Source organism: Triturus cristatus, chromosome 5_2, assembly GCF_964204655.1.
Source record: "Triturus cristatus chromosome 5_2, aTriCri1.1, whole genome shotgun sequence".
Lineage (NCBI taxonomy): Eukaryota > Metazoa > Chordata > Amphibia > Caudata > Salamandridae > Triturus > Triturus cristatus.
The window spans coordinates 64450741-64460550 of record NC_140588.1 but is presented as its reverse complement, the minus strand read 5'-3'; the positions used below and the strand labels follow the sequence as shown (position 1 = coordinate 64460550).

General features: G+C 46.7%; 1 protein-coding gene across 3 annotated transcripts in view; it reads right to left on the bottom strand.

Annotated features, from left to right (window-relative positions):
* Nucleotides 1–263: 263 nt before the first annotated feature.
* Nucleotides 264–9810, bottom strand: part of LOC146822665 (uncharacterized) — a 550662-nt gene continuing 541115 nt past the window's right edge. For all 3 annotated transcript variants that reach the window (XM_085606858.1, XM_085606859.1, XM_085606857.1), the window contains one exon: nucleotides 264–573. In XM_085606858.1, coding sequence (XP_085462984.1) covers nucleotides 515–573 — 59 coding nt within the window. In that variant the 3' untranslated portion in view covers nucleotides 264–514. The remainder of the gene's footprint in view (nucleotides 574–9810) is intronic.

Sequence of the window (9810 nt, the reverse complement as noted above, 5' to 3'; positions counted from 1 at the left end):
CATTGTGGTGCCAAGCTGCAGTATCTTATGCCTTACATCTGGTATGCAAATATTAATAAGTCTGCAAAATGGTAAAATATCAATATCTGAAAAGGTTCGCGACTTTAATCCAGTCCAGTCTGCCCAGGCTTATCTACGCGGTCATTGCGTATTCACCCCATTAAAATATTTTCTGCATGGTATGCAGAGGCACAACACCTCACCATTCCAGTCTTGCAAATATTCCTTTTCCACAGAGGCAAAAATGTAGACAACACACATTCTTAAAATGTAATAAGCAGCTTTATTTTGTAAGCAATAGAACAGCTGCTGCCAAAATTACTGACAGTTCAACATTTTTTAACTAGTTGGTCAATTTCAAATAATTTTTCTTAAAATACAAAACATTAAACAAATGTATTTTAATACAATGTAAATGTGTGACGAATATCCTACAACAAAAAAAGCAACTACATTTCAGATCAAATTGCCAGTACACTTCATGACAGGCAAATATATTCGTGAATTTTAATCTTCATCCATTTATTGTTCCAGTTTCAACAAGCAGATTCAGTAAGTTCGTCATATTAACTTCTGTAACACAAAAACAAAATGCATCCTTAGTTACTTTCATAAAAATGGATGGAAATACTTGACAAAGAAAAAACTGTATTTAATTGAATATCATGATTTTTTAGTAAAACATTTATTGTCTAGGATTCAGGCAGCAATCAACCATAACAGATTATTCAAAATGCGACCAACTATTTAGACGAGACGGGGGGCGCTAGAGGGCACACAGCGGAATGGCTGACTGTTAAGGCAGCTCCGCCGGTCAGGACCATATCGCGGCAGAAAAGATCAAGCAGGTCACCTATCTTCGCTAAAGGGAGTATGTGTGCGTCGGAAGTGCTGGGGCAGAGACTTCTGGCGTGGTGAGCCTGGGGGACTGCTGCAACGATCATTTTTCATCGAAGATCTGATCTTACTACGGGCGTAAAGACCAGCGAAGCAAAATGGCGGCGCCCGGCGACACGGATATCCCAACCCTGGCGGCTATTCGGGAGGTCTAGCAACCAACTGTGACATGAAGATTCGGCCCCTGCGTGCTCGGAGGTATGTACGAGTATGCTGCTGTCGCCTGCCTCGCTGATTTCTGCAACAGGTTCGTTGCGGTTCGAGTAAGAGGTACGGCGGCGGGGCGGGTTAAAATGGCGGCGACGCTCTATTGCCGAGGCTCGTTCTGGGGCTCCTGATCGGGCGGCGATCCTGGATGTCACTGCGGGAGGACTGTAATGACAGACAGTGATGGATGTTTGGGATGTGTGGAGACTGATTGGTGGGCTCTGGTGCCATCCTGTACGGGCATTTCTGTTGCTGAGTCACGTAACGCGAGCCAGTGACCTACCATCTGAAATCACGTGGATGCGGTTGAAACCAGCGTCAGAGGCATTTGTATACGTTGCCGTACCCTGTTCAGGCGGAATCCAAGCTATAAATGGGGCCAGAAGCGGCTGAAGATTGTGGCGCAGGACCGGTGGCGTTGCGGCGAGCACGATCTGCGGAGGCGTGGATGGGCGACACTGCAGCGGTCCTCATGACTAGCGTGCTGCTCTCCTAGTTGCATTGGTTACACATAGCCTTCTGTGGATACGGGCTGCGGCGGCTTCTCTGTCCTGGTGGTCGCCGTGAGGGCAGCCTTCACGGGTCCCATAGCAGCCCTGAACACGTCAGTTGACAGCCAATACTGGAGCGGGGCGGAGGTTGGAGCTGCATTTCCCCGCCAAGGAAGTGCGGCGACCTATGGTCATCCGTTAGTCGCGGGGGCATCGAAGTTGCGGCAACAGAATTGTGGGTGACCTCGGCGTGTAGCAGGTGTCGGATCGATCGCTCTCACCATGGGAAAATAGGACAAGCAGCAGTCCAAACTCACCTTCGATGCGAAACGCCCAGCAAAGAGCGCGCCGGGGCTACTAGATGCTGCAATGGATGGGGGAGGTGAGGCAGATCCTCCTATGGAGCAGGTACTGAAAGCCATACAACAAAGCTTGCAAGATATTAATGGTAAGCTGGATTCTTTAACAAATCGCGTGGATAACATAACAAAAGCTGGACAGGCAAGGCGAGCATCTGGATGAGGCAGAGAAACGTATCTCATCCATGGAAGATGACTCACAAACCACAGCGCGCAAATGTGCGGAAATGGAGAAAGTGGTGGACACCCTCAAATCAAAGGTGGAGGACTTAGAAGCGAGATCTCGCCGCAACAACATCCGAATAGCGGGAATACCAGAATCCACCAATACGGGGCGCATGGAGGCTTATGTGGAGGGGCTGCTGCGCGAGGTGTTCGATGCTACACAGCTCTCGTCGGTCCTAATAGTGGAACGGGCTCATAGATCGCTGGCTCCGAGGCCCCCGCCTGGCGCTATGCCAAGACCTATAGTAGCCAGGCTTCTGAATTACAGAGACCGTGACGCCATATTGTGTATGGCGCGGGATAAACAGCGTGTAACGTATCAGGGCAACAAACTGGCGTTCTATCCGGACTTCACCATGATGGTACAACTGGCGCGCAAAGAATTCAACCCTGCGAAAAAACGACTGAGGGAACTGGGGGTGGAGTATGCAATGCTTTGCTCGGCTCAAGGTACCACTAGATGGCAAGTCAACGATTCTCCACTCACCTAAGGCAGCACACAACTTCCTTAAACAGCTAACTAGTCAACACAGGGACCACAGACACACTGCACAAACCCGTGACCCGGAGTGAAGTTCGACGGATTGCTCTACTGGTATGGATTCAGCAGTTCTACACGGCAGGATTGCAATACTGGTTGGTTGTGGGACTGCAATTGCCGGGTACCTGTCACGTTCTGCTAACGCCTCCAGAAAGGTCGGTATGCTTTTAAATGATTTGTAAGGGGTCTTGCTGGAGAGTGCAGATGAGAAGAAACTTGTGTGATGACATCCGAAATTTGACATTGTTTGCCTGCCTGGTGCATTATGGTTCTGCACACAATATATGGTAGTGTGCACAGCAGATATACCGGATGCTGTCCGCAGGGATTACTGTGCCAAATTGGGCTGCGGCAGCACCATGTCTTAACTGTCTAGTCATCGCTGTGGTGCTTACAGCAACCGACAAACTATTAAAGACTGCGCCACGCATCATGCTCCTTTTAACTCTCAGACTAATCCAGAATGCGATATATGGAACTATGGTAACATTGTAATACCTGCCCAATACTGGGCACTGATGGATCTGCAGATGTAGTGTGCACCTGACGACATCCATGTTGTTGGATGGAGACGTGTGCCCTCAGTGGTACCCTCAAGCAGGTGCTCCCCACAAAATGTTTGAGGTGTTTTTTTTTGTTAGGGATTTGGCTTTGGCAAAGTTGGGGAGCTGAAGTGGGTGGGGGGGGAGGACGGGGTGGGGGATTGTTTTCCAGACTGTCAAGCGTGAGATAAAGTGTAGCTTATCAGCAGAGAATTTGTACCAATATTGTGTAAAGTTGCAGATGATACACCTGCGGGCGGCGGGTGATCGCTTTTGGATGATGCTTTTGCTATGTGATTATGTCCACAGCTAGGCCACGTACCACCCAACTTAATCTAATGACGTGGAATGTTAGGGGGCTCAACAATCCCAAAAAAATACGACCAGTCTTTGCGTATTTGGATAGGCTGCATATTGCCGTAGCTTTCCTTCAGATAACTCACATTGCCCCTGATGCTCATAACACCATTGGACGAAAATGGGCTGAGGCGATATATCAGTCATCCTACTCTTCATATTCTAGGGGGGTCATGATATTGGTGAAAAAGGGTACGCAATTCCAAATAGAGAATACAACGCGGGATGAGCTAGGGCGCTATGTCATTGTATCGGGAAAGCTCCGAGGTCAGCACATAGCCTTTGTTAACACATATGGCCCAAATATAGATGGCCCTGATTTCTATAAAGAAATATGGCGAAAAATACAAGAGTTAAAAGGCGGGTCTGTACTCTGGGGCGGGGACCTTAACGCTGCGCTGTGTGATACCTTGGATAGATCAGGTGACTCTAGAGAACCACACCAGAGAACTGTGGCGGTATTGCGCAACATTATGGAAGAAGAGGGGCTACATGACATCTGGCGCACTCGTTACCCAGATAGCAGAGAATCCACACAAGTTTCCGTAGCTCACAATAGCTGGTCCCGTATAGACTATTGGTTGGGGACCAGTGACGTATTGCTATGGACTCAAAGTGTGAGACATATCCCTAGAACATTATCGGATCATAACCCTGTGTTGCTGTCCGTAAGCATACCACATTATATGCCGCCGCCATTCACATGGCGTTTTAATTCTAAGGCACTACTAGACACCACGTTCACCTATACACTGAATAAGGCCATAACTGAATACTTTGATTTGAATACACCTAGTACTGACGACCCGGGCCTATTGTGGGAGGCTTTTAAAGTGACGATCCGGGGAGAGTGCATCTTAAAGGATATACGTGAACAGCTAAGTAAAAGGGAAAAAACTCTGCAAGCGCTGGAGCGTGAATACGATAACACACAAGATGTAAAAATACTGGGGGAGATTAGGACAATACTCTCTGAATATCAAACATATGCTGAGGATGAACTGAAGTACATCACGAAGCGTCAAGTAGCACGGTCATATGGAGAGGGAGGCAGGCCGGGTAAGGTACTGGCTGATAAAATACGTACACATAGACCACGACAGACCATATTAGCGCTAAAGAATCAGAAAGGGGAGTTGCTGCAAGAAGCGCAGGGAATATTGGGGAAATTTATGAGAACATATTGGGAGTTATATGCAGCGCGTAGTCCTGCTGGGGCAGCGGAAGTTCAAGAATACTTAGAGGACATTGCGGTTGCATGGTTATCTGATACACATAGGGAGTATTTGTCCTTACCTGTCACGGTGGAGGAAGTCACAGCGGTTATACACTCTTCCCAACGGTAAAGCCCCGGGCCCAGATGGGTTCACATGTGAATTTTATAAGGCTTTTGCAGCAGAGCTGGCACCTCATTTAGTTGAGATGTATGGAGATTCGCATGATAAACAATTACTCCCACCAACGTTACGGGAGGCGGTGCTCACTGCACTCTTAAAACCTAACAAAGATCCAGAGAGTAGTGACTCTTACAGACCACTGTCCCTTATAAATGTGGATACTAAAATATTGGCCAAATTGCTTGCCACTAGGCTACAACCCCTAATGACAAGACTGGTATTACCAGATCAGTCTGGCTTTACCCCAACGAGATCGACTACACACAACACCCGGACATTGTTTGCGCTGTCGCATTATGTAATACCTACCACCATGGCTGTTGCAGTTCTACTGGACGCGGCAAAAGCGTTCGATTCCATTGAATGGCCGTATCTGCACACTGTGTTATGTCGTATGGGATTTCCGCCTATCTTCTTGCGATGGGTACAGACCTTATATGCGAACCCCACGGCACGGATCAGAGTGAACGGGTACGTCTCTGATGTCTTTCCGATAGCTAGGGGGACGAGGCAGGGTTGCCCGTTATCCCCACTGAAATTCGCGCTGGCTCTGGAGCCCCTCGCTTGTAAGATCCAGCAGGGTCATCACTACTCGGAGCTCCAGTTCCCGCAAAGGCCGCTGCATATTTCTCTCTACGCAGATGACATGTTATATGTCAGGGACCCGGAGACAAACTTAGCCCCATTACTGAGGGAGTACATTCGTTTTGGTCTACATTCAGGATTGCACATTAATTGGCCCAAATCTTTAATAATACCGTTGACGGACTCCACAGTCCCGCACCCAACTGAATTCCCATTGGAATGGCAATCAGAGCCGGTTAAATATTTGGGAGTATGGTTTCATCGGGACCCAGAGATGGTGCTCCGCTATAACTATGGCCGGGCAATTGACACCCTGGAAGACAAAGTCGCGCGATGGATTCAGCTGCCTCTGACATTAGCGGATCGCTTAGCTATTGTCAAAATGGTTATATTACCGAAATTGTTATATTTGTTCAATAATATCCCAATTACTCCTCCAGCACAGGTCTTCAAACGTATTGCCACCATGGTGACAAAGCTGATTTGGGCTGGTAAACAAGCCCGTATTAACTCACACACCCTAACATTGCCTTATGTGCGTGGTGGTTTCACGGTTCCGGACTTCCGGTTGTATTTCTTATGTGCGCAAGCGCAATTCGCACAGTACTGGTATCATAGTGTCCCGTTTCTCCCTCATGTGGCAATAGAGGAGGGGGATGCGCTCCCAATACCATTGAAAGCTATTATTACGCATCATAGGCCCCCACTACACAGCCGAGACATTAACACTATAGACACAACAGCCGCTGCATGGCATAGAATGGGGAAATTAGCAGGCAAATACCCGCTATATGCACAGGCATTACCATTGTTATGTCATCCCGAACTATCTGTAACACAAGAACGAGTGGGTCAGAAACAGCTGCAGCAAGCAGGCATAGACAAGATGGGGGACCTCTATTGTAATGGTTCTTTTAGAACGTTAACTGAGCTAACATATATTAGTAATCAAACGACTATTTCGATTCACATATTATAGGCTTCAGAATGCGATCAAGGCCCTATACCCTTCTTACCCGGAGGAGCCATTACAGATGTCAACCCCGCAGTGGGTGCTCACTACACCCAGTAATAAACACATGGTATCCAAGCTGTATATCAAATTACAGGAGGACAGACAGTAAGACGGCCCAAGCGATGGGGAGGTGTAGTGCAGTTCTAGATGTCCCTCTCACAGAGGAAGAGTGGTCCATGACATGCGCGCTAACTAGTTTGCTTACGCCTAATGGCAATTTGAAAATGATACACTATAAATATCTCCACCAAACATAATACACACCAGCTAAGCTGTATGCTTATGGCCTACGCTCAGAGTCGACTTGTAAACGCTGTGGAGCTGACGGGGCCGATTTTCTGCACCTGGGGTGGAGCTGTGCAAAGGTGCATGAGTACTGGCTTCAGGTTATTGCAGCGTTGGAGAAAATGGTGGGAGGGGACATCAATTTTACTGCTCGCACATGTTTGTTGGGCCTTGTTCAAAACATGCAGGCTCGTAGACGCAGGTTCTGTGCGGTTGCCTTACTAGTGGCTAAGCGCAGAGTATCCTTGTGTTGGGATAGTAAAGCGGCAACAGCGCTCCGCCAGTGGCTTCACGACCTAACATACTATAAAGACACGCTCCACACTTACATGGAGGAGCTGCCTACTGGTGCCAAACCGAAAGATTGGACATATTTGACTGACTATTTGAAGGCGATTACCTTGGCTTGATCGGTACTCATCTCATGCCAGGGGTGTATGCAACTTGATGATTAAATGCTAGATCTGCTGACACTAAGATACTTGTTGCTGTGCTACAGTCTGAGAGGTTTATTCTCTTTGGTTTTGTATATTGTATGATGTTTTTGAAATGCCAATAAAAACAAATTTAAAAAAAAACCTATTTAGACGAGACAGGAAACAGCCTCTGCAATAGAAAACTATAATCTAGTTCATTACTTCTGCTTTCGTCAGAGCAAAACCATACTTCAACGTATCACTAAAAATAAAGGAAAATTTTAACAGAGCATGGAAGGTGACCACACCTTTTCTAAGCAATGCCTGAGAATTGGCACTGTCTTGGTCCGATGACATCTTGTACACGATCTTTCATATGGAGAAGCACAACATTGGATGGTCCTTCAGCTGCTTTTTTATGAATGTACATGTTTATCTCTTTCTATTCCTGCAGTAACCCCAGACTGCAACCAATTCACAAAGCTGGCACTGTCTGCTGAAAGCTATCCTCTGACACATGGTATGGTCCCACTCCGTCAATTGCATACTCAATTATGAGGATTTCCCATGTTCCCCAAGCTTCACCATAGAAATAATTAAATGGCATGCCTTCGAATACAATTTGAGACCCCTAAGAAACAGCATAATGCTTACAATCTACTTAGTTGCTCGTGGGGCTAGTGGAATAAAACAGTGATCCTTGCCTTGTTTGCTTTCAGCAGGAGTTCTCCTTGCTCTCACTGATGTAGTGTCACCAACATGAACGAGGGCTTAAGTCTGCACCATCGTGAATTCTCGGGCTAAAAAAAACCCCTCAACTGTCTACATGAACTTTGGGACCAAAATTCAGGTAGGTAAAAAACACAATCTAAGGGGACACGAGGCAGAGCTCTAACATTCTGTGGCAAATCCTCTTAACAGTAAACATGGATGTTAAGTAACAAGGATAAGTTACTTACCTGTAATCCTACTTCTCTTTCAGGGGTATACTCAAAGTCATAAGCACTTAACAGTCCGGCTAGTATGCGGGGATTCCGGAGCATATACAAAAACAAATATTATATATTAATGCATGTTGAACCAGCAACTAAGGACTAGTCCTGTAAAACATACATCAATATATATATATTATGCATATATAAACACACAAGCAGCCTAAATATCAAATTTGGCTAAAGTATGACAATATTGCACTGTATTTTTTAATTTAAAATAAAACATTGTAACATTTCGAAGACAAACAAATGTACTCTTGTTTGAACACAGCCTTTATTTGTAAGGAAAAAGGCAAGGCAATAGCAGGCAGATTAGCCCAGAAGGCTGCATGTAGAAAGCACAAAAAAACTGTTGCCGTGCCTTTAAGCCCTCCAGGCTCCTATCAAGCCCCACGGGTGACAGTTAGGTCAGTTCTTTTTTCCAGCTCCTTCTATGAGGATCCTGGAGCATTGAGCTAGTAAGTTAGTGGATTTCTCTCACTAATTGGTTTTGTGAAGTTGAATTTTTTTAACTTCATTCTATGTCTATTAGTACTATTCTACCATTTTTTCTGAAGTTTCTGCTATTTTTTGGTCAGCAATTACAGCCTTGTTTAATAAGAGTCCTCCTTGTGGGAAGAAAATGGCAAAATCTGACCCACACTCGGTATTGTGTGCTTACCATCCTCACACAGACCTGACAAGTGCTACTACTGCTAGCAGTTCTCCAGAAGCACCCTTCGTGAAAGAGAGGAGATCAAACTGCATGCCATGCAGGAGAGAGGAAAGGAATCAAAAAGTGGTCTGGAAAGACATCCTTTTAAAGAGCCCTCCTCTCAAGTAAGGTCTGAGCATAAGAAAAAGGGGGGGGAAAAAAGACATTGGTCAGATTTGCAATCAGGGAAAAGATAGGACATCGAAAATACCCTTATGCTCACAGTCCGCCTCTAAGTCGTCAACAGGAAGACCTTTATCACAGTCGACACTGAAAGACTGATCGCATAAGCGGACGACGCCAGGCATGGCAAGTATAAATCTGGACACACGTCAGCTTCTCATCAGCCGACAGACTCTCCCTTGTCGACGGTCCAGGTCCGCTTCACCTATGACGGCGGAGTGCAGACGCTTGATGTCGAAGGCACATTACCAACACAAACGGGGTCGGTCGCGGTCGAAGTCTCAGATGCAGACGTTGAGGACACCCCCAGAGGTCGAAGCAGACACCCCCAGCGTCGAAGCGACACCCCCAGCGTCGAAGCGACACCCCCAGCGTCGAAGAGACACCCAACGTTGAAGAGACCCCCAACGTCGAAGAGACCCCCAACGTCGAAGAGACCCCCAACGTCGAAGAGACACTGTGAGAAAGTGCCCTCTTTCTGCATGGTTGCCCACTCTTTTTGCTGAACTGCTGATGTACTTTGACTGAGTGTGCCCTGGGCTCCTGCTAATCAGGTACCCAGGGCCTATGTTCTTTCCCTAAAACTGCATTGAAGCCTAAACCCAATTGGCATCTCTGGCC